This window comes from Macaca thibetana, chromosome 14, assembly GCF_024542745.1.
Source record: "Macaca thibetana thibetana isolate TM-01 chromosome 14, ASM2454274v1, whole genome shotgun sequence".
Lineage (NCBI taxonomy): Eukaryota > Metazoa > Chordata > Mammalia > Primates > Cercopithecidae > Macaca > Macaca thibetana.
The window spans coordinates 110,238,670-110,264,171 of record NC_065591.1 but is presented as its reverse complement, the minus strand read 5'-3'; the positions used below and the strand labels follow the sequence as shown (position 1 = coordinate 110,264,171).

The 25,502-nt window shown below is 40.9% G+C and overlaps 1 protein-coding gene across 5 annotated transcripts in view; it reads right to left on the bottom strand.

Moving 5' to 3' along the window:
- KMT2A (lysine methyltransferase 2A) overlaps positions 1–25,502 on the bottom strand; it is a 93,177-nt gene that overhangs the window by 20,552 nt on the left and 47,123 nt on the right. For 4 of the 5 annotated variants that reach the window (XM_050758352.1, XM_050758354.1, XM_050758357.1 and 1 more), the window contains 21 exons: positions 24,854–25,231; positions 24,460–24,533; positions 22,939–23,070; positions 22,278–22,391; positions 18,797–18,943; positions 17,709–17,804; positions 17,347–17,467; positions 16,279–16,401; positions 15,369–15,553; positions 14,368–14,541; positions 13,216–13,326; positions 12,847–12,920; positions 11,743–11,936; positions 11,271–11,377; positions 9,622–9,759; positions 9,196–9,354; positions 8,299–8,416; positions 7,806–7,884; positions 5,950–6,110; positions 5,242–5,427; positions 438–4,686 (listed from right to left, as the gene is read on the bottom strand). In XM_050758352.1, coding sequence (XP_050614309.1) covers positions 438–4,686; positions 5,242–5,427; positions 5,950–6,110; positions 7,806–7,884; positions 8,299–8,416; positions 9,196–9,354; positions 9,622–9,759; positions 11,271–11,377; positions 11,743–11,936; positions 12,847–12,920; positions 13,216–13,326; positions 14,368–14,541; positions 15,369–15,553; positions 16,279–16,401; positions 17,347–17,467; positions 17,709–17,804; positions 18,797–18,943; positions 22,278–22,391; positions 22,939–23,070; positions 24,460–24,533; positions 24,854–25,231 — 7,120 coding nt within the window. The remainder of the gene's footprint in view (positions 1–437; positions 4,687–5,241; positions 5,428–5,949; positions 6,111–7,805; positions 7,885–8,298; positions 8,417–9,195; positions 9,355–9,621; positions 9,760–11,270; positions 11,378–11,742; positions 11,937–12,846; positions 12,921–13,215; positions 13,327–14,367; positions 14,542–15,368; positions 15,554–16,278; positions 16,402–17,346; positions 17,468–17,708; positions 17,805–18,796; positions 18,944–22,277; positions 22,392–22,938; positions 23,071–24,459; positions 24,534–24,853; positions 25,232–25,502) is intronic. The other variant, XM_050758355.1, reaches the window with a different exon arrangement.

Genomic DNA, 25,502 nt, shown 5'->3' with positions numbered 1-25,502 from the left:
AATCCTTCTGCCTCAGCCTTCTAAAGTGCTGGGATTATAGACATGAGTCACTGTGCTTGGCTTTCAATGATAAAGTTTTAAAAAAAGGACTCTATGTGGATTTACCAGAGGGAGCTTTGCCCTCAAGATAAGAATAATCATTCTGTAGTATAAGCCTCAGTAAAAAAGAAACAGGAACAAACAGCAACACTGTTTGAAATCAGAGCAAAAAGTAATTAGATGTGGTTCTATCCAAGAGACAAACCGCCCATGGATGGAACTACATTTTGCTATATAAATCACCACTCAGAGAGAAAAAAATTCAAAACCCAGAAAACTCCCAAGTAACGCAACTTGAACAGAAGAGTGTCTCTCCCAGAAGAGTACCACATCAACAGCCCCTAATTTACAGCATGAAATCCCACAGACCTAGCCTAGCTAGTATTTGGATCTCTCACCCTGTGCCTGAGGTCAGGGACGTTGCTTCTTGGTCTGGAATGTGTGCTTCAGAAGAACTGGTCCGCAAATGGGAAACTTTGTGCTTCTTGCCATTCCCTTTGTCTAGAGGCAGCTGAAACCGTTTGGTTTTTGGTTTGGGTTTAGTGGGACCCGGCACTGAAGGGCTTGCTGACCGCTGTCCAGAGGATGGAGAGGATGGAGAACCCCCAGGAGAGGTGGAGCTGGCTTGTACAGCTGAGGATAAAGCCTTGTTCTGCTCCAGCCCCATGCTATTAGGAGCGTCTACCGTCTGGGTAAAGTTGGATACCTGGGGCCCTGAAGCAGAATCAAGATCACGCTGGGAAGAATGAATCCCAGTTTTGCTGGCAAGGAGCTGGTTCACATGCTGAAGCTGATAGTGTTCGTCTGCTTCCCCAGAAGGTGAAGCGGCTGTTACGCCTGTAGTCTGAGTGGAGGGGAGCACACAGATGCTAGATGCTGCTGTCATTGCAGCAGTAGAGGGGGTCTGTGACGTCCCCAGTTGTGGAAACATTCCTGAACTTGGTGGTAAAGCCACAGGCTGGTCCTGAATCCCCAGGCTCTGCTGGCTAGCTTTGATTAAAAGATTGCTTATTGAGCCAATATCTGGGGTACCAAGCAACCTCGGGTTGGTTAAGGTGACGTGTCCTGGAACTGGTGCACTACTTGTAGGGGTTGTGGTAGTTTGCATGGATACAACATTCAAGACAGAGGAACTGGATGCCAAGCCAGACACAGACCCTGATGTGAGGTGGCTAGTATCCTGGCTTATTGTTGATGTGCCCGACGCTGTGGCAGCAGTTCCTCCCACACTCTGTGGTAACAGGGGTGCCGGTTCAAAATACATGATACTAGATTTAGATCTTTTTATGATGTTGGGGACAGTTCGATGAGATGAAGTATTAAGTGACCCCAAATCTAACAGATTGGGATGATTAGGAAGCTGGGAGGGTGTGAAGTTAATCAATGTCATATTAGAAACCACATCGGAAGGGGCAATGTTTGAAGGGGTACTAGAGGGAGCAAGTTTTTTATTCTTTCGGGTCTGTAGACGAGATATGGGTCTTTTCTTGAGTCCAGAGGATGGAGTGGCTACTGTGGTACTGAGGTCTGTCCTCTGGCTGGATTCTGAAACCAAAAGTTGGGGATCTGGAGGAGGCTGAACCCCAATAAGCAGGCCTGAAGGAGGACTGCTGATGTTGGGTGGGAAACTACTTTGAGTAGCTGCAGGGAAGGAATGTAAGTGCTGGTGATGAGACATGGGTAGCAATCCTTTGCTAGCAGAAGGGAACAAAGATTGAGAAGTTGGCAAGCTTGGATTTAGTCCTGTGGTGAGGGTGAGACCACTTCCCATGGGCCCCAGTACTGAAGTATTTGTCTCCATCACACTGGGTGTAGAACTAACGGAAGAGGTCAATTGGATTTTTTGTGTCACTCCATTTGGAAGAGTTTGGAGAACATAAAGTGGCTGCATGTTCTGATTAACAACTATGAGTTTCTCAGTGGCTGGCTTCAGGTGGGGTGGAGTGGTCTGGACAGCTGCATTGGAAATCTGAGACGGGCCAGGACTATCAGTAGAATTGGGCACGTACTTCTGGTTCTGGATAGGAACAGTTGGGGAAACAGGTACCTGAAGGCCAGGGGTGCTACTGTTTCTAGTTAAATCCTGATTGTTGCCATGACCTTGCTCTACTGAACCACAAGGAGGGCTAGAGATGTGGTCTGCATCCATGTGTCCTTGGATAAAATGATCAGGAGTCATGTGGCCTTCAGGAGTTGGATCTACTCCTGGGCTCAGCAGTGCTGGGTCACCTTCAGAGGAGGCTACAGATTTTTCTGTGATGGTTACTCTCTTCTCCCCTGAGTCTGAGATTACAGCTAGTCTACTGGGATTCTGGCTGGGGACAGTGGGACTCCGGGTGGTCAAGACAGACAGATCAGATGGTAGCTCTAGAGGCAACTCAAACTGTTCCTCTGCTGAGATAGAGGAAGAGACACTACTATCCACAGGTTCTGTTGTAGGCAGCTGCTGAGAAAATACTTCAAAAAGACCCATGTCTTTTTCACGATTACTGTCAAGACCCAAACCTTCACCAAGATTCAGGAGTTCTGATGAAGATGACTCTGGGCTCTCACCCAAAGCCTGCATGGATGGAGTATTCTTTAGTACAAAGTCCATAATGTCTGAAGGCAGGATATTCCCACAGTCATCACTGTTGTTATTGTCTGAATCTGATTTCAGGAGCTCAGTATTATAGGTGTCCAGTAAATTTTTGTCTGAGGGGGTACTTGTGTGGACTCTGCGGCTTGACTCCAATGAGCTGAGCTGAGCTTCCAAGGAGTCCTGTCCCTGTGTTTTAACTCTGCTTACAGAATGGCAGTTATCCATCTTTGGCTCATTTTTGTGGCCAACAGAACTCTTGATGACATGTTCTTTCTCCCCAGCATCTTCAGGTCGATCAATCTTTAAGTTCTCTGTTCCATTTTCTTTACCGTTTCTTTTTGGAATCTGGCTGCTTTTCCTTGTTGTGGCTGTGACACTAGTATCACTCTCTGTCCCATCATCAACACCATCCAACTGTGAGATTTTCGGAAGATCACACTGTTCCTCCTCCCGAAATAAATTATGGGATGCTAGTCGTTCCTCTCCACCTGAAGAAATCACTGTTCTAGTGAAGTTGTAATAGTATAAGTCGTCTTCATCCGAAGTGCTTAAGTCATCGGCCCCATCCACCTGTCCTTCAGCCGATCTCTTGCCTCGCTTCTTCCCAGTTGAGCTGCTATAGAATGGAATGTCTTCTTCACCATAGGATCTTACTCCATAGAGTGGGGTAAGCCCAAAGAACATGTTAGAACGTGCACGGGCACTGCGACGGGGATACCTCCTTTTAAAAGAGCCATCCTCCTGAGGTTTGGGGCCATCTGGAAGCATTAGGTTTCTGTCCTGTACTGGAAGATTCTGATAGTTGTTACTTTGAGAATCCTGGCATGAGGTATTATTGGGGCTTGGTTGGGCCACTGGACCATCTGCTGGATTTTCAGAGGCTGAAATTGGTTCTGGGGGAGATGTTGACTCTATTTGCAATGGGGAAGCAGGACTACTTTCTTTCAGGGTGTTTTTGGATTGACTCTCATTTTCCATTTTTAGAGGTGTCAGTGTCACTTTGACTGTGCGTTTCCGTGGTGCCTGTAATTCCTTGGCAGATCCTTCTACTTGCATGGGTGGAGCTTTGGGGACTCCTGGCATAGAAAGGCCTTTATCACCAATCTTATCAGAAGAAACATTGTTACATGGTCTTTGGCCCATATACTCAGGCGTCAAAACCTCATCCATAAACTCTGGCTTCAAGTTTCCTTCCTCACCAGTTGTCACCTGACCAGGTTCCAAAAAAGATTTACTGGAATGCTTTTCTTTGAAAGTTTCTTTACAAGACTTTTTTCCTTTCTGTCTCCTATCTCTGGAACTAGATCCCATATGCTCATTGATAATGGATGATCTGTTGCTCATTCCAGATAGCTTCAAGGTTTTGACTTCAGTATCTTCATCTGGAGAGGGGTTTGCTGATTGGGTAGAATCTGTGTGTTGGTCTCGATCATTCCTTTGCCCTCTCAAATGGAGGTGTGGAAAGGAGAGGGCCTCTTTAGAAGAAAACGACACCGAAGAGGGTTCAGCAAAGGAGCCAATTTTACTAACATTCAGTTCCCTAGATGTTGTGTTATGAACCTGTGGGGTCAGTTTAGGAATTCCAGGGTAAGCCACATTATGTGCAGATCCCTCTGAGCTCTTGGAACTCAGCACTTTGGTCTTCTCTCCCTTTAAAGAGGAGCTCTTGGAGGCCAAGTCTGAAGCACTGGACTGCTTCATTTCTGAAGATGAAGATCCATCCAAGTGACTGTTTTTATTGCCTACAGTAACCACTGTCCTTTGCAAATTTGAAGAGGTGGAAGTGTTTTGCCCTAAACTAGTACTTGAATTCAGTGGCCCTAAGACATGATCAACTGCTTTGGCACTTGATTCAAGATCAGTAGCGGTCCCAATGGTGGAGACTGAGGAAACATTATTCCTAGAGTAAGTATTCCCAGTTCTCATTGGAGACATTATCCGGAGTTTGGACCGCTGAGGTGATAAGGAAGAGGTACTGTGACGCCTGGAGCCAATACTTCGAAGTCCAGAGGAGAGTAAAGGATCACCTACTGTGACTATTTCATGAGTGGTTGGGGTAGGACTTCCTAAACAAGAGAGAAAAAGTAATAAATGCTATTGTAGATAGAACAAATGTGTAGAAGTCACTGGTTTCAATGATTTGACTATATATATATATACACACATATATATATTTATAGATAACTGGAAATCTACATTTTCTATTTATTTATTATTTATTTTTTTGAGACAATGTCTCACTCTGTCACCCAGGCTGGAGTTCAGTGGTATGATCTTGACTTACTACAACCTCCACCTCCTGGGTTCCAGCGATTCTCCTGCCTCAGCCTCCCAGGTAGCTGGGATTACAAGCATGTGCCGCCACACGCGGCTAATTTTTGTATTTTTAGTAGAGACAGGGTTTCACCATGTTGGCCATGCTGGTCTTGAACTCCTGACCTCAGGTGATCCACCTGCCCTGGCCTCCCAGAATGCTAGGATTACAGGGGTGAGCCACCGCACCCAACCGGAATCTACATTTTCAATCAGTAAAAGTCACCGAGATAAAGCTGCCTGAAAGAATTACAAATTAATCTTTGGGCTGATCTTCTTAGGTCAAGTAGGTCAATAAAGTCTTTTACCTGCAGAAGGCAATGGCCGACAGCCAGGGGATCTCTGTGTCGGAGAATAACTGGGTGTTCGAATCCTGGGGACCTTTGAGATGACATGATAGTAACAGGAGCCAGAGGTTTGCGAATGAGGAGGTCGGTCTGGTGATGGAGGACTTATAATTTCAGCTGTGTTTTGATTCTCTTTTGATGAACTTTCTGTGGCAGGAAATAAAAACTCTTAACTGAAAAAGCCCAATTAAAATATCAAACTAATTAACCAGTAGAAAGTCAGCTATCAGGTAAATGTAAAACTAGAAGCAAATGAGACCTCCCAAGTAAATGACTTTTCCCCCAGCTTTCAATCATAGTACTCCCTGAATCGAATTCAAGTTCCAACCCATCTTTCTTTTTTTTTTTGAGACACAGTCTCACTCTGTCACCCAGGTCAGAGTGCAGTGGCGTGATCTTGGCTGACTGCAACCTCTGCCTCCCGGGTTCAAGTCATTCTTGTGCCTCTGCCTCCCGAGTGGCTGGAATTACTGGGATTCCAGGTGCCTGCCACCATGCCTGGCTATTTTTTTTGCATTTTTAGTAGAGACGGGGTTTCACCATGTTGGCCAGGCTGTTCTTGAACTCCTGGCCTCAAGTGCTTCACTTGCCTCAGCCTCCCAAAGTGCTGGGATTACAGGCATGAACCACTGTGCCCAGCCTCAAGTCCCATCTTGATTCAAGACTAACCTGTAAAAGATGTTGGACTATGGGCAATGGTCCTGTTTTCATCATGTTCAACAGTGCTGTTGATATCCGGCTCTACGACTGGAGGACGGCACTCCACTATCTTACACGTATATACACAGCGCTTGCGAGCATCTGTGGTGCTCCAGTATACCCTGGAACACCTGGGTAAACAGATTTGGGAAAATCATCATAAGGGAGAGGACAGAAACAGAAACTAGTATTTTTCAAAACCTCTCTTCATCCTAGGTTCCCTGGTCCTTTTAATTACAGAATTTAGCTTTATTTCATGGGTTCTTAGTACAGATTCCCCTAGTTAGGTTGTTCCAAGCTTTTTGAAGTCCTTGGTTTTTCTTAGCCTCTCAGAAAATAGCCTAAGATCTTTTTTTCTTATACCATAAGCAGGCACCAAATATAGTAAAATATCCTAAAAGCAAGAGAAAGAAAAATATTAACTACTACAAAAATTAGTTTTGGCCTTCAGGACAGAACTACCGCCTTACAATGTATACAAAGTATGGTCCGAAAATAAAACAAAGGGCAAACCTGTGGTGTTTCCTTTGGGAGAAAAGCCCCATGAGACAAGAGAAATGTAACTGCTTCAAATTTGCTGAATGCTAGTGGAGTCTGGTTTGTGTGAAAAGCTGCCAGCTAAATGTGGAGCACAGACTGTGTCATCGGAATAGGAATAGAGTAAGTTGGAGCATATATTGCAGAATGAGACTCCAACGCGAGAGCGGTAGAAGGGGAATTTTGAACTTGTATTGTTAGCTTGTTAGACATTTTAACAACTTGCTTCATATAGGTAAGATTATAAATTCTTTTTTTTTTTTTTTCTTTTTTTTGAGACGGAGTCTTGCTCTGTCGCCCAGGCTGGAGTGCAGTGGCCGGATCTTGGCTCACTGCAAGCTCCGCCTCCCAGGTTCTCGCCACTCTCCTGCCTCAGCCTCCCGAGTAGCTGGGACTACAGGTGCCAGCCACCACGCCCGGCTAATTTTTTGTATTTTTAATAGAGACAGGGTTTCACCGTGTTTGCCAGGATGGTCTCGATCTCCTGACCTCGTGATCCGCCTGCCTCGGCCTCCCAAAGTGCTGGGATTACAGGCTTGAGCCACCGTGCCCGGCCTAAGATTATAAATTCTTATTGAAAATTTTGATCATTATTGTGGGGATTTATAGTTTTAGAAGGACTTATAAAATGTAAAGTTGGGAACAGGGCATGAGCTGTTTTATCCATGAAAACAATCTGCACTCCTGAATGGAGATAAATGTAATTTGGAGGAATCTTTTTTTTTTTTTTGAGATGGAGTCTCGCTCTGTCGCCCAGGCTGGAGTGCAGTGGCCGCATCTCAGCTCACTGCAAGCTCCGCCTCCCGGGTTCACGCCATTCTCCTGCCTCAGCCTCCCGTGTAGCTGGGACTACAGGCGCCCCCACCTCGCCCAGCTAGTTTTTTGTATTTTTTAGTAAAGATGGGGTTTCACCGTGTTAGCCAGGATGGTCTCGATCTCCTGACCACATGATCCGCCTGTCTCAGCCTCCCAAAGTGCTGGGATTACAGGCGAGAGCCACCACACCCGACAATTTGGAGGAATCTTAAGAGACTGACCTTGTGTTTTCTACTTAGGTTTTAAGTAATTCTGAAATGATGTCAATAATACTTTCCTTCAATAACTGGATTCAGCTAACATAAATGCTGCTTTAGTCCCAATCTACAAGCAGATGAATCAGAGAACTAGCAAACTAAGTAATTAACTCTTAGTAGCAGTTTAAAGTAGCTAACAAGTATGCCTCTACATTTAATGACCTTCAGTGTATTCAGGTTGTGGGGCTGCTGTCTTCTCTTTATAGTGCTACTTACTGATATCCAATAGGAAACAGCTTATCTTCACAGTCAGAGAGATCATTTAGAATTCCTAAGCAGTCGATTGTCATAGAGCCTGACCAAGGAAAGAAGAACTGATTAGAGGAGATAATGAGTGTCATTTTATTTTTTTGAGAGAGTCTCACTCTATCGCCCAGGCTGGAGTGCAGTGGTGCAATCTCAGCTCACTGCAGCCTCTGCCTCCGGGGTTCAAGTGATTCCTATGCCTCAGCCTCCCAAGTAGCTGGGATTACAGGCATGCACCACCACTCCCAGCTAATTTTTTTTAGTACAGATGGGGTTTCGCCACATTGGCCAGGCTGGTCTCCAACTCCTGACCTCCAGTGATCTGCCTGCCTCAGCTTCCCAAAGTGCTGGGATTACAGGCGTGAGATACGACACTGAGGGTCATTTTATAACTGAAATTTATAACCAGAAATTTCCCCAATGATATATACAGCCTTCCCCAATAACCAAGGCTAGGTCATACCAATCATCATGTGGATATTTTCTGGTTCCAAGCCATTGAGAAACTTCCTTCTCAAGCTGATTCCTTCAAAGTCCACAAACACTCTTCTGAAAACTTCAAATCCATTCTCAGGAACCACCTTAAATAAAACCCATGGTAGCTGTTAATAGGCTGTCCCTTTGCACATTATACTCATGATCCTGACTGTCTCAGAGTGGAAGGCACACAGCATATCTCAAAAGCATCCTTCTGTTTCACTTAGCAGGACACTTCTGTATTTCCCAAAAGAGATAGTGCCTCTAGGAACACCTAATAGAAAAGCAAAACAGTTTATCATCTTGCTATATTTTTGTATTTTTCTTTTGAATTTCTAAATAATTCAAAAAGCAACTAAATAAGCCATGAAAAGACTTGAAAGAAACTTAAATGCTAAGCAGAAGACGCCAGCCTGAAAAGGCTATGTACTATATGATTCCAACTATGTGAAACTCTGCAAATGGCAAGACTATGGAGATAATAAAAACATCAGTGTTCGCCCAGGGTTGGGGAGAGGCAGGGGTGAATAGGCAGAGCGCAGAGGATGTTTAAGGCAGTGAAAATACTCCATATGATGTTATAATGGGGGCTATATGTCATTATATATTCATCCAAACCCACAGAATGTACAACACCAAGAGTGAAAGCTAATGTAAACTACGGACTCAAGGTAATAACCATGTGTCCAGTGTAGGTTTATCCATTGTAACAAATGCACCACTCCAGTGGGGGATGCTGATAATGGGGGAGGCTGTGCATATGTGGGTGCAGGGGGTATATGGGAAATCTCTGTACCTTCCAGTCAATTTTGCTGTGAACCTAAAACTACTCTAAAAAATAGTCTTTATTTTTTTTTTAAAAAAGCAACTGAAGCTCTCTCACTTCGCCTTTGATCAAATCCCGATGTCGTTGGCAATACACTTTTTTATCATCCAGAAAGACACAGTTCTTGGCTCGGGAACACATAAAGTGATAGTTGCTGGTGCAGGATGTGAGACAGCAACCCACGGTGGCTCCTGGCTTTTGGCAGAATTCACATCTCTAAAAATCCAAAAAGAAAAGAGCCCTATTCAGATTTTCAGATGTTTTAAGACGTTTACCATCTCCTCTATAGACTCATCCCATTCTGCAGTTCCTACAATTCATTTTATCTATTGGTAGTCTGTTGAATTATGTATATCAATACTTGTTGGCTAACTACCCTGATGGCACTGTGAAAAATATCAGTGAGGCCATATTCACCCACAGGAAGAATATCTGGAAACTGAGAGGGAATCCCTTGCATAAAATTTACCCATAAGGTCTTACCAGCTGCTTGCCCCTGATCACAGCCATATGCACATTCTTTAGTGATCCGTCATCATCTTCAAACACTTCCGCAGACCACAGAGCACAATTTACATGTGTCCACTCATTTTGGCCAATATATAGCAAACGACCAGCATCCTATAAAATAGAGATTTCTTTTTTCCTAAAGAATATAATGCCAAAGGAGGTTTTCCTCGGCATTAGCTTTTCTTCAGTGAGGATAACCTCAAGAAAGCAACTGTAATTCTTTAATGCAGGGAGGCACACAGAAATCAGAATTCATTTTGCAACGTTGCTCTGTTTCCACTTCCTTCTTTTCTAGATTACTTTTTCCATAGACTGAAACTATTTTACAAATCTAGAGAATAAAAAAATGAGCTGGGTATGGTGGTTCACGTCTATAATCCCAGCACTTTGGGAGGCTGAAGCGGTAGGATCTCTTGAGCCCAGGAGTTTGAGACCAGCCTGGGCAACATAGGGAGACTCCGTCTCAACAAAAACAAACAAAAAATTAGCCAGCATGGTGGTGCGCATCTGTGGTCTCAGCTACTCAGGAGGCTGAGGTAGGAGGATCGCTTGGAAGCCGAGATTGCAGTAAGCCAAGATCATGCCACTGTACTCTAGCCTAGGTGACAGGGTGAGGCCTGGTCTCAAAAGAAAACAAACAAACAAAAAGAGCAATAGGTGGTAAGTTTATAAAAATGTGCACTGACGTCTATAAAATGTATTTCAAAGTCAGTTCTCTCAGACTGTATTTAAGAGTTTTTGGCCGGGCACAGTGGCTCACGCCTGTAATCCCACCACTTTGGTATATGAGGTGGGTGGATCGCCAGCCTGACCAACATGGAGAAACCCCGTCTCTACTAAAAATACAAAATTAGCCGGGCATGGTGGCACATGCCTGTAATCCAGCTCCTCGGGAGGCTGAGGCAGGAGAATTGCTTAAACCTGGGAGGCGGAGGTTGTAGTGAGCTGAGATCGCGCCATTGCACTCCAGCCTGGGCAACGAGCGAAATTCCGTTTCAAAAAAGAAAAAAACAAAAAACCAAAACTTTTTAAAAAAATTGTAGGCTTACTATGTGTGCCAGGCACTAAATAAAGGTTTTACATACATTATTTCATTTAATCCTCACAACCACTCTGAGGTAAGCATTATTATCTTCATTTTAAAGATGAAACTGAGGGTCAGAGAGGTTAAACTACTTGCCAAAGTCAGTAAGTAGGCAGTTAAGCACAGAAATGTGTTCAGGCAGGCGGCAGAACTGGGGCTCTTAACCATTCTGCTATCCTATATGAAACATAAGTTTTTTAATATGCAACTTAGATTTTATTAACTTGCACAAAATATTCTTGAGGAACTTCCATTACAAATTACTAGACATCAAGGGTTTAAGGCAAATCAGTCACCTTTTAATCAAGAAAATCAGTCATTAAAAAGCTCCAAGTGCCAAATAAATAAAAGTTTGAACTAAGTGACAAATAAATAAAAGTTACAAGTTAATAAGTTATAGGTAAATAAAAGTTATAAATTAGTAAGTTGTAAGTAAGTTCATTAAATAAATGGCACCCAGTCATCAAGTATGGACACAAGGACAAACAGTTCTTTTGGGGTATGTATTAACTAGGGCCCTGTGTCGCAAAGTACTTACATTAGCACTGTCATCACCATATGTCAAACATAAAGCACACTGTCTATTATCTTCTATGCCTGGGGGTGGGTTCAGCTCTGGACTGTCTTCTCGACTCCTATCAGTACCTTGAAATCCAAAAGACTCCCATCAATACCTTGAGATCCAGTTAAAATTGGCAATACTATGTCTGATTTCCAGGAAAAAAGAAAACAATTAGCTTACATAGCCTACAGCCTATAAAATAACCACTTTTCAAAGTGTTCAGAGTAACGCTATCTCATTATCTATGTTACAATACTCAAGAGTATTTATATCAAGTCCTCATTAACACCTCAAGTGAAGCAAAATTAATGATGGTATTACATTTAAGGATGACCTTAAAATTCCTTTCTGATAGCCAAGTATATCTAATTTTAGTGAATTGGATTCACAAAGTCAATCGTCTGCATCTAGAGGGAAATGGGTGACGACGCTCCTTTTGGTGGCTTACTCAAAATTGGTGGTGTAGGAGGATGCAGAGGAGTTGGTGAGTCTGGTTCTCCAGGCCCTTTGGGTTTGGGAGCTGGAATAATTTTCTTCATTAAAGGAGGCTGCTCAGTGTGGCTGTTTTCCTCTCGCTCCTGCCACTGAGCATAATTATGGTCAAGTGAAGGTGGAAGCACTGCGTTTGGTAACATCCCACTGCTGAAAATAATTGATTCAACAAGCATTTATTGAACTCCTACAGTATACCTAGAACTGTATAAAATAATCAAATTCTTGATATCACCTGTTGCCCCATGTACGAGCCATTCACAGAATATAAGAACAAGTCACAGCATTTGGAAAACTGCAGAAGTACACAGAACTTAATATTTTAAAAAATATCTCAACATATGACTCTTGGTTAAACTTGCTGAAACAAATGATAACCCTATCAAAAAATCAAAAGAGGCCAGACGTGGGGGCTCACGCCTGTAATCCCAGCACTTTGGAAGGGTAAGGCAGGCAGATCACGAGGTCAAGAGATCAAGACCATCCTGGCCCAAATGGTGAAACCCAGTCTCTATTAAAATACAAAAATTAGCTGGACGTGGTGGTGCCCGCCTGTTGTCCCAACTACTTGGGAAGCTGAGGGAGGAGAATCACTTGAACCAGGGAGGCAGAGGTTGTAGTGAGCCGAGATCACGCCACTGCACTCCAGCTGGGCAACAGAACAAGACCCCGTCTCAAAAAAAAAAATTAATCAAATCAAATCAAATCAAAAGAATTTACATATGGAAAATCAAGAGCAGTACAAAGCACCATTTGAACTATCAGTCAAACAGAACCCATTTATAACAAGGCCAGCTACATGGCTATATCACACATGTATTGTACATTTGTCACAATTAAACCAAGCTCCTTACAATAAAACAAATACAAAAGTAAAGAACAAAAAGGCAACTGCCTATAACAAACATTAAGTGTAGTCCTCAAAACAGCACCGAAAAGGCATTTCAACTAATTCATTTCTAGTATTAAAACCTTTAGGAAAACTGCAATCTAGAAATACGAGAACTCTCAGACTTCTAGCCGATGAGGAGAAAAAAAAAGTGATGCTAAATTCACTTACTTGCTTGATACTTTATTTGGCTCCCAAAACCTGGACTTTTTGACACTGAACCATGGAAAAACACGTTCCATTTGCTAAAATAAAACACAAACAAAATGTAAATATGTAAACATTCATTTAGATACCACATGAAAAAACTTCAAACCAGCTTCTCTGTCAATATGAGGATAATTTCAGGCCACCAAGGGAAAGATCCATCCACTCTGGCAACCTCACCAAATTCCTCTCAAAGAATCAGAGGATCAAATTAAACCAAAGATGTTTCATAGACATGACAAAGCAAAAAGTAGAAGAGAATAAGTTCATTGTATTCACAGGGTAGTTACTTATAGGTAAGCATTAAAACCATGAATTAGTAATATCATTCACCCGAATGAAGAAGGACTTGACCATGCTGTTGGCTTTTTTAATTTCTGGCTGTCCTCCATCTGAATTAATGGCTGCTTGAATGATCTTCACAATATCATCACTGAACTCCAACTGTATACAAAAACAAAATGTTAATTATTCTTAAAACAGTGTGTTCTAAAAACCATTTCCTTTTTCCTCCCTAATCATCCAGCACAGAGATCCAACAGAAAACTCGTACCCTATTTTAATGTAGTATAATACTCTTTGGCTGAGACCTTTGAGATTCAATTCACAATTAACCTGTGGCAATTAAGAGATGCCAGGCTAATGAGGTAAGAATGCAAACAAATTGGCTGTATCATGATAAATTATCCAAGCAGGTCCACAGTTTTTAATTTGGATTAAAATAAGCAAACAGTGTCTCAGGCCTATAATCCCAGCACTTTGGGAGGCTGATGTGGGTGGATCACTTGAGGTCAGGAGTTCAAGACCAGCCTAGCCAACATGGTGAAACCCCATCTCTACTAAAAATACAAAGTTAGCCAGGCATGATGGCGCATGCCTGTAATCCTAGCTACTCAGGAGGCTGAAGCAGGAGAATCACTTGAACATGGGAGGCGGAGGTTGCAGTGAGCTGAGATCCTGTCACTGCCTTCCAGCCTGGGTAACAGAGCGAGACTCCATCTCAAAAATAATAATAAAGAACAGAATAGCAAATATAGACCATGAGATAATAAATGATCATTTCCTATACATTCTTAAAATCATAAAATTAACAGGCATCTATCTACAAATGAAGATCTTATAAAGAAAGGCACATTATTCAGATCTGATCTCAAAAGGGGAGGGAGAACCAATTAATTTCACATTAGCATTTTCCACATCAACAGTTTGTTAGTGCTTCCTCTTAATATAAAAATAATTTTCAGAAAACTGAGATGAAAGTGAAATAAAAGAACTATTTTAAGACATTACCTTCCCTATCATAACCCTTCTTCTGAAACACAAAGCTAAAATAACTCATACATTTTTTGGTTTCTAAAGCCATGTGACATTTCTAAATATAATACAAATCATTTTTTAATTTACTTATACTCAGCCTCATGCCCCACAGATCCAAGGAAGCTACACTGGCACTAGAAATTTTGATGGCTCGCTATAGAAACATACCACAGATGTGTAATTCCCTTGGTCCATCTTCCTCTTGACTCCTTCCAGATCTAAAGGCTGCTGATCATCCTGTTTGCTGACCTCTGTAAGAACTGGTGGATCAGGTCCTTCGGGGGAGCTGCGGGAAGGTATACTCTCCTCTGTCTCGGGATTTAAGTCTGGAGGCTTGGCAGCCTATTGCCAGGAAAGATATGTTGCTTTTATCTAACACTAAAACCAAGGTGTCCATGCAAATTCTATTAAAATTAATAAAGATGGTACTGAATGATTCATATTCATTTCATATTCCAAAGAACATGAAAATAATCAGATTTCTCAAATAGAAAAGGAAAGTTAAAAATGAGACTGTTATGTAATAGCTTAGCTAGGCTAACATAGGAACTTTTCTTGGTAATTTCCAAACCTAGTATGAAGAAGCTGAAACTGTGTTCAGTTCCTTTTGAGTATAACATAGAAAGCAGCTAACTTTCCTATTAAAAAAAAGGGAGCTCTATTAAAAGATAAAACAGCAGCTTAGCTCTGAGTTAAAAGTGATCCATATGGTTCTTCTAATGACTACTTTATAAATGTGTAAAGTTCACAACTTACATAGACAGAAAGTGTTTTTCCAATTGATTACTATAACTGTCTCCTAACTACGAATCCTGCCTCTAGGCTCAGGTATCTCCAGTCCTTCTCCACTCCAGTCAGAATAATATTTTCTAAGAAGCAACTCTGATCAGGTTACTGTCTTGGGTGAAGTGCTTCACTGGCTCCCCATCACGTTCAGAGTATAAAGTCCAAATTTCTCATTATAACAGCAAGACCTCTGAAGATACAGCTCCTTCCCATTTCTTACTCTAAAGAAGGTCCTACTCTTGGCTCTAAATATTTTCCTAATGGTTATAGCCACAACAAGTAACTAAAAATTAAGTGAGGAGAATGAAGCAAAACAAAAGAGAAACACTACGTAAAAACTACCTAAGAAGAAGCTCTCAGAAAAAAAATGAGACTTGGCCTACCTGCCGGTAGCGTAGCAAATGGCTGGTAGTCCGAGAATTCAACAAAGCTGTCAGAACTTGCTTCAGAGAAATCTGCAGCTCTTTTTCAAGGGCCAGTCGCCACTCTGCAGGGTGCCGCTCAGTACAGTTCACACAAGTGTAGGCCACACTTTCTGGCAGATTAGATAGAATCTCATACATCTCATCTAAGAAAACAAAAACCTACCATGATGAGGTCCTCTGAAGAATGGGAGAGAGGAAGAAGAGGAAACTATTCCACTGAACTTACTATAAAGCCATATGTTGGGCACCACATTAAGATTCTAATATCCTCCTGGATATCACACATATTGATCTCAAAAAGTGGCATTATTAATTAACACCAATCCTGAATTTGGTTATTGAGAATCAGGTTATGGAACCCACAAAGGACAGCAAATAAATACTTTAAAGGCATATATTCAAGATAAGTGAGCACAAATGTAATACAATGCTGCTTATTCTAGAAACTAAAAAATAAATTTAGGCCGGGCGCGGTGGCTCACGCCTGTAATCCCAGCACTTTGGGAGGCCGAGACGGGCGGATCACAAGGTCAGGAGATGGAGACTATCCTGGCTAACACTGTGAAGCCCCATCTCTACTAAAAATACAAAAAATTAGCCGGGCGCGGTGGCGGGCGCCTGTAGTCCCAGCTACTCTGGAGGCTGAGGCAGGAGAATGGCGTAAACCCGGGAGGCGGAGCTTGCAGTGAGTGGAGATCGCACCACTGCACTCCAGCCTGGGCAACAGAGCAAGACTCTGTCTCAAAAAAAAAAAACTTTAGAGATTTCAAATAACAACACAACCATAATTTTAGGTTTAAAGTGCTCTAGAGGCTTATAAATGCAGTAGTACCTATAAAGAAGAAAACTGAAATAAAAAGACTCCAACCTTCTGTACCTGAAAGATTCTCACATTTGGAATGGACCCAGCGATCACACTTCCCACATTGCATCATCTTACTCTCATAGTCATCATCATCGTAACATTTGTCACAGAGAGGGCAGAAGTTTCCTGAAAGCAAAGCAAAGTTTACAGCAGTGCTTTGGCTCACGTATATGTGTTTTTACGGCCCTTGACTTGCATATACCAACCCAATCTAAATCTTCTTCTGGGATCATGAACACCAGCATGGATCTACTGTGGAATGTTCACATATCTGCAGTCTCTCAAGATTATTCTGAACCCCTCAAATACTCACAGAAAAGCTTCATACGCCACTAGTTTTCTTTAGTTTACTAGTTTTCATTTATAAAGGTCATAAGGTAGATTTTCAAGGTAAAACAATAGAAAAGAATGGAAGAGAGAAATTTCTCACACATTTGAAAGAAATATTTAAATATTTAAAAGGAAGTGGCAATATGGAAGTCAGAAACAGTACATGTAAGCTTTTTCCTTATTTCTAGGGCATTTATATTAGAGCTTAGAGGAGCACTTCCTAAGATTCGGTACTCTGCATAACCTTCATAAATTTTCTTTATATACAGAGATCTCCTTTATTATTTTTTACTTAATGAACTTCTTCAAACTGATCTGCTTATCTTAGTTAAAATACTGAACTTTATATGATTATCCTAAGTCAGTAATATAATAGGTTTAATGTATTAGTTATATTAATATTTTTTCTAATATAACTATTAAAAGAAAATGTTTGGGTACCAACTAAAATCACTTCTGAAATAAACAAATGTATAATATATATACCACACTTTGGGAAATACTAGCTTAGAGGATTTCTTTGTGGTTAGTTATAATGAAAAGTCCTCTTAACACTTCCCATATGAACTAACAAGACATTTCTAGTTGCTAAGTTCTAAACAGGAACTTAGGAAATGTGTCTAAATGGTATCCTTGACATAATGTGTGAGACTTTTTATTTCATTTCACTAGAGAGTCTAGTTCACCTCCAAAACACCAAGTACAACCTCCGAAAGTTGGCAAAACTGGCTTTTTGGGTACCTTTAGCAAAGAGCTTGGCGCAGTCATGGCACAGTGAGAAATCGTGAGACCACTGTGCATCCCACCCTTTGCCTGGAGTTGTGGATCCACAGCTCTTACAGCGAACACACTTGGTACAGATCTAGAAAAGAGGAAAATAAATTCAACAGGAATTTCTTGTTTTTAATATCTTTCCTTAACTAAAAGGTTCTCAAATGCATCCATTTATAGATTTCATTTCTCTACTGAGATGATTTCCTAGTAATGAGGCAAAAAGATTGTCATACTGACATCCTCAAGCATAGATATTTGTAATACAAGTTACATAGGCCCAATAGTCACAGGACAGTTCTCTATAAAAGAGCATCATGTGTATAACTCACCCAAACTTTCTTTTTCTTTGTGGGTTTGGTGGGGTAGTTTGGTCCCAGGCACTCAGGGTGATAGCTGTTTCGGCACTTATTACACTCCAGCAGCTGCTGTAAGAAAATATAATGGCAAAATGATGAGCATCATATTACCTTCACCCAACACCTATTACTTAGCACCCCATTTCACATTTACTGGCAAGTAAGTAGAGCACACAACTGTAAGTTTTAATTTCCTCACGCATTATTTACTCCTGCCAAAGGCACTTGGTGATCAGCATTCTTACTAGGGAGATTTGACTTATTTTTGGAATTTTATTCAGTATCATGTTTTCTGCCATTGTTCCAAAATTAAAACACAAAATGGGCAACTGATGACACCCAATTAAATACTAAAGACAGACTAAGCAAAAAGAGAAATAATATAGATACAAAATCTTAACTGGAAGACAGAAATAGAGATCGAAAAAGAAAGCAATACTCTAAGCACAGTCACCCTTGATTTCCGTGAGGGATTGGTTCCAGGACCCCCAGAGGATACCAAAGTCCATGGATGCTCAAGTCCCTTAGACAAAATGGTGCAGCATTTGCATATAAGAAAATGCACATCCTCCCATATACTTATTTTTTTTTGAGATGGAGTCTCACTCTGTCACCCAGGCTGGCGTGACAGACTGCACCACAGGCTGGAGTGGCTCACTGCAACCTCTGAGTCCAAAGTTCAAGAGATTTTCCTGCCTCAGCCTCCCAAGTAGCTGGGACTACAGGTGACCACCACCACGCCTGGCTAATTTTTTGTATTTTTAGTAGAGATGGGGTTTCACCATGTTAGCTCAGATGGTCTCGAACTCCTGGCCTCAAGTGATCTGCTCACCATATACTTTAAATTATCTCTAGATTACTTATCATACCTAATACAATGTAAATAGTTGTTATACTGTATTGTTTAGCAAATAATGACAAGAAAAAGTCTGTTCACGTAGAGTACAGAGGCAACTACTAATTTTTTCCCAGATATAATCAATCCAAGATTGGTTGAGTCCAGGGATACAGAACCCACTGACACAGAGGTCCAGCTGTAGTTCTATTACCAAGTTTTGTACCTTTGTAGCCTGATGTTGCCTTCCACAAACGTGACAGAATTTGCAGCGACGACAACACCAATTTTCCAGCTGGTCCTCCAGAGGGCGCTCGTTCTCCTCTAAACAAAACTTGTGGAAGGGCTCACAACAGACTTGGCAATATACAAACTATAGTAAGAACATGGGAAGATAGAAGTATGTCAAATAATATGTAGAAAAACATAATCAACCATACCCTCCTTATATACTTTGGGTTTTAGTAGTCCACTGGCATATATTTAAGTCAATACATATTCATTATAATGACTATGTAAAAAAGTACAGTATTGGGCACTGTGGGAGATTCAGAGTACTAAAGTGGTAATAACAGTGGAATTAGAAAGTAACAAAGTAAATATAATCCAAGATCTAAGAGAACATGCTAAGTGCCCTAAGAGTGGTATAAACAAAGAGCTATGGGAATGTAAAGGAGTGGGGTGAGGGAAATAGGGAGGGTTTAAACGTTTTCTGTAATATACGAAACAATTCTAAGCTCTGGTTTGTCCTTTCCATTTCTATTTTTTTTTAATTCATTTTTATTTTTATTTACTTATTTTTTTGACATAGAGTCTCACTCTGTCGCCCAGGCTGGGGTGCAGTGGTGCGATCTCGACTCATTGCAATCTCCGCCTCCCGTGTTCAAGCGATTCTCCAGCCTCAGTCTCCTGAGTAGCTGGATTACAGGTGCGTGCCACCACACCTGGCTAATTTTTTGAGATGGGGTTTCACCGTGTTAGCGAAGATGGTCTCCATCTCCTGACCTCGTGATCCACCCGCCTAGGCCTCCCAAAGTGCTAGGATTGCAGGCATGAGTCACCACACCCAGCCTCCATTTCTAATTTTAGAAATAAGTTATTTTCATATTGATATAGGATTTTCAAAAATACTAATTAGGATAATCCAGAATTTTCATTTGCCACAAAGGAATTATTGGGACAATTGGTCAAACCTAAATAAGGCCTATAGATCAGATAATAGTAATGTACCAATGTTAATTTCCTGATTTGGTAATTATACCATGGTTAAATACAAGAATGTCCTTGATTTTTAAAAATACACACTAAAATATTTATAGGTAAAATGGTATATGTCTGCAACTTGTTCTCAAAATTTTAGACAAATGTATATCTATAGGTAAAATGTGTATATGTATTTTATTTGTTATTTTGTAGAAGAGATACACACAGAGAAACATATTAACACTTAGGGAATCTGGGTGAGGGGTACCTAGAATTCTTTGTACGACTCATAGTTTTTTTGTAAATCTGAAATCATGTCAACATAAAAAGTTTAAAAAGTTCGCCTGGAAGAGAGTTCATCAAGCACTGGTTATGCTTTAGGAGTGCAGTGCAGGCAGCAGGCTATTCTCTAATTCATGTTTTAGGAATCCTGTGAGATTGCTATGTACAACTATAAAGAATTTAAATCAGAACAATTATACCCTGAAAAAGAAATCTGTTTAATCCCAGAAGTTGAAGGACTGGTGCTATAAAAATAAGTTATACCTGTGGGTGGCATAAATGTGGGTGCAAAGCACTATATTAGGAGGGAAAAGAGATATAGTAGACCCCTGGCACTTGTAGACTGAATATTCTCAGTCTCAATGATATCTGAAGCAACAGCTGCACTTAGAACAATAAGTTGTTCATAATAGGGACTAAGAGAATATTTGCTTAGTAAATGAATACCAGGCAATAATTTGTAATTTTGCTAGTAATAACTTCAAATGGCAAGTGGGCAGGGTTGAGTTTCTTACCTAGTTTGTGTCTCACTGACTGCTCAACATTCAGATTTCAACCTAGCTTGGATTTTCTTATTTTTTCTTTTTTTTTTTTCTTTTTTATTTTTTTGAGACAGGGTCTTGCTTAGTTGCCCAGGCTGGAGTGCAGTGGTGTGATAATGGCTCACTACAGCTTTGATCTCCTGGGCTCAAGTGATCCTCTCACCTCAGCCTCCCAAGTAGCTGGGACTAGAGTAGCTGGGACTATAGGCACATGCTACCGTGCCTGGTATTTTTTTTTTTTTTTTTTTTTTGAGTAGAGATGAGGTCTCACTGTTGCTCAGGCTGATCTTGAACTCCTGAGCTCAAGCAGTCCTCCTGCCTCAGCCTCCCAAAGTGCTGGGATTACAGGCATGAGCCATTGCACCCGACCTGGATTTTCTTTACTACCTTTGCATACATATCTTATGTGGTAAGTAATAAGCCAAAGAGGTATCTGCCAGGAATTTAAGAACTGTAAAGGATGTAGGATATGTCCCTTATAAATGACAAACTACTGCTTCCTATTCAAAATTGTGCACTTTTTCCTTTCTCATTGTAAAGGTGGTACATACTGCAAAAAAAACTCAGAAAGATTAAAAAAAAAAACAAAAAAACAGAGAAACAAATAGAGGTCACCCATAATCCAACCACACTCTTAATATTTTGGTATGAATCCTTCCAGATTGTTTTCTAGATATATATTCTAAAAACACTTTTCCAAACTAAGATGGGATTGTGCTTTATATACTATCTTGTAATCTGTTCTTTTCACTCAGTGATATGTTATGGACATCTTTCCATGTTATTACTGCAATTACTTTGGCACCAACCTAATAACATCAATCTATATTATCATCTTTAGGACTTCATATTTGCCATTATATATGCCCTATACTTATTTTAACCCATGCTCCTATATGGACTTTTGGGTTGTTTCCAGTTTTTTATTATCATGAACAATATTGAAATGAACACTACTTTATATCTACAGGTTTGCCAATTTATCTATTTATATCCATAAGTATTTGAAGTGCAATTGCTATGTTAGAGGATATACCTATTTTAAAGATAAATATATATTTCCAAATAATTCCCTCAGAAAGAAAGATTGTAACTAATCTATATTTCTTTCTACCAACAGAAAGTCCCCATTTATTCAGGATTCTTTTTTATCATGCTTTAATTTCCAGTTTTTGGTCACTAGAGGGCTAAAAAACAGACACCCTCCTTTCACCTCCCCCGCCACCTACCATGTATTTATTTATAATTTTGTGAATTATCTATTTCTGTCTTTTGCCTATTTTTTTTCTGGATATCATTCCTTTTTCTTATTAATTGGTAAGAGCTCTTTGTAGACAAAGAGGCTCTGATATACAATATAAAACCACCACCAACAGCATCCCTTTTAATAGACCACTGTATAATTTTTTCTCTTATTTAGACATCTAACAGAAAGATCAGAACTCTAATAAAGACTGAATTTAAGAGAGATGGGATTATTGATCTTTTCACTCTCAATAACTTTGCTACTCTAATAGCAGATTCCTTCCTAAAATCTCTAAAATACTTCAAAACATTTCTTTAGCTGGTTTAAACAGGGGATAGTACCTGCTAAACACCAACAAAACAGACTATAGTAATTTCATCCACAGAAAAATAATCTGTGTACTTCCTGGGGTACAAAGAAGCAGGATGCCTTACCTCTACATGCCCACTACTGGCACAGAGAAAGCAAACCACCCTGGGTGTTATAGGAACAGAAGTCAAGATTCCTAAGCCTCCCATCTCCCATACATTTTCTGCTTCACAATCCTCCTGTGGAGAGAGAAAGGTCACTTAGGAAAGTTTTACAATTACACAACTTTGGATGGAAAATAAGGATGAAAAGCATAAAATTAGTATGACATCAGAATGTCAGAGTATTTCATTTCAATGAGTCCAAAAATAACTGCTGCTTTAGAAAGTTTAAATCTCAGACACAGACTATTAAAAGGCTCGCTTATTTGTTCAATTCATATCGAATATATTGCAAAGATACACTGGGACTGAATTTCCCTTACAGTTTTGCTAACTCAAGGAATCATCATGGTTTGATACTTTCCATGTGAAGGAATTACTTCCTCTGATACTGCTCAGGATGGATAGGAATGTTTCATTATCTATGTTCTGCAGTCAGTTCACAAACAGTGACCTAAGAACACTGACCAAAGCTCTCCCAGCGCTAAACCTATCTGTGAATGGGAGTTCTTATTCATTTCCCCAGTTGGTGCTGATTTCCTCTTTCAACACCTTTGGTAGTAGCATTTTCTTTATTTAAAGTCTTTGACACTCAATATACTTTACGGTCACTGAAAACCTTTACCTTAAAGTCCACTCTGATCCTGTGGACTCCATCTGCTGGAATTTTTTGCTTAGAACTATTGCCATTGGAGAGAGTACTGAGGATGTTCAAAGTGCCTGCATTCTCCTGCTTATTGACCGGAGGTGGTTTTTCCTAAGGAGACAAAAGATGAATATAGAACAAGATCACACCCTATTTGCCTTCATATTTGCAACAGATAATAACACAAATGACAAATCTTATTAATAGATCTAAAAAACATGTTTCCAACATAAACAGAGAAATAATCTTCAAAAAAAAAATTTTTAAGAGATTGGGTCTTGCTTTGTTGCCTAGGCTGCAATACAGTGGCACAATCATAGTTCACCGCAGCCTAGACCTCGTGGGCTCGAGTGATCCTCCTGCCTCAGCTTCTCAAGAGTAGCTGGGACTACAGGTGCATGCCACCATGCCTAGTTGATTTTTAAATTTTTTATAGCAACTGTGTGTCACTGTGTTGCCCAGGTTGGTCTCCAGCTCCTGCCCTCAAGTGATCCTCCTGCCTTGGTCCCCCAGAGTGCTGGGATTATAGATGTAAGTCACCACACTATCTCTTTATCCATAATAAATAAAAATAGTGAAAACAAGGAAGGGTGATTTTTACAGACAAATAATTGCTAAAGGATGTTGGGGTCAAAAAATAATTATGCCAAATGGCTTTTAGAATAAGCAGATTCCTAGGCTAGAACATACAGGGCCACAAAGAAGGGAAAAGCAACAAGGAAGAGACCAAAAAAGAAATAGGCTAAAGCCTAAACTTTTTTTTTTTTGAGATGGAGTCTCGCTCTGTCATCCAGGCTAGAGTGCAGTGATGCAGTCTAAGCTCACTGCAGCCTCTGACTCACAGGTTCAGGCAATTCCCCTGCCTCAGCCTCCCAAGTAGCTAGGATTACAAGCGCCCACTACCACACCCGGCTAATTTTTGTATTTTTAGTAGAGATAGGGTTTCACCATGTTGGCCAGGCTGGTCTCAAACTCTTGACCTCAAGTGATCTGCCCGCTTCGGCTTCCCAAAGTGCTGGGATCACAGGCGTGAGCCACCGTGCCTTGCCAAGCCCAAACTTTTTTTTTTGGAGACGGTGTTTTGCTTTGTCACCCAGGCTGGACTGCAATGGTACAATCATAGCTCACTGTAGCCTCGAATTCCTGGGCTCAAGACGATCCTTCTGTCTCAGCCTCCTGAGTACCTGGGACTACAGGCAAGCGCCACCATGCCTGGCTAACTACTTCTTCTTTTGTTTTTTTGTTTAAATAAAGACAGGGTCTTGCTATGTTGCCCAGGTTGGTCTTGAACTGCTGGCCTCAAGCAATCTTCCCACCTCAGCCTCATTAAGTGTTGGGATTACCGGCATGAGCCACCGTGCCCAGCTAAAAGCCTAAACTTGAAATTTCTTAATTTTAAGAAATTCCACTGCCATATACATAGAAGTCAAGGATAAGGCTTTTTCCCTACAAAATAGAATACATCCCTGAGAAATGGCAGAGAAACAAATCTCTCCTCACCTTTTCTTTTGGTTTTTGTTTTACAGGGATACTTGGGCGGGGAGCCACTTTTTTCTGTTTGCTCTGCTCTGGACCTAAAAAATTCAGAATAAATTGCAGTCAGATGCTGGCAACAACTACTTTAGTACTGACTGACCTGTGAAGAAAGGGGCATTAGAAAAAAAAAAAAAACTATTTAAACTCTAGGCTTCGAACAGGAAATTAAAACAATATCTCCAATTTAACTGGTTTTTTGTTTGTTTATTATTATACATAATAGTTAGAAAGAGAGCTGATTTTCTTGAACTGAAGACTTAAAATCATATATTTCCTGCTTTCAAATGCTGTTTGAAACATCAGTGCTTTTTTGTTAGTACTTGTGGTTCAGCAATTCCTTCTTGCCCTCCGCACTCACCTGATTCTGGTGGTGGAGGCTGCTTTTTCTTGGGTTCACTAGGAGTGGTTTTGGGAACTTCTTTTCTTGGCGGTCCTGTAGTAGGTGGCTGAGGGGGGATGACCGGTGCTGGCTGGGAGACCTGCTTGCTTGACTTCCTAGAAGCTGGAATGGTGGCCTGTTTGGATTCAGGCCCAGGGGCCGAGACATTTCCTTCTTCACTCTTTTCCTCGACGGGCTTTCGTGGAGGAGGCTCACTACTGCTTTTCTTTGGGGCAGGATCCTCTCTTGCTGATGGGGTAGGTTTCTGACTAGAGTCCACCACGTTCTTCACAACACTGCTCTCTTTGCTCTCTTTCTTTTCACTGGTCTTAGACTTTTTTTCTTTCTTTTTCACAGCTGGGGGAAAAACAACAACATCATCTGTCTATAAGTGAGAATAATTTTATTTAAAATAGAATTACAGAGCCACCATATGATCCAGCAATCCCACAGCTAGGTATATACCAAAAGAAAGGAAATCAGTATATCAAAGAGATATCTGCACTCTCATGTTTACTGCAGCAATATTCATGACAGCCAAGATTTGAAAGCAATCTAAGCGTCCATTAACAGATGAATGGATAAAGAATATGTGGTACATATCCACAATGGAGTACTATTCAGCCAT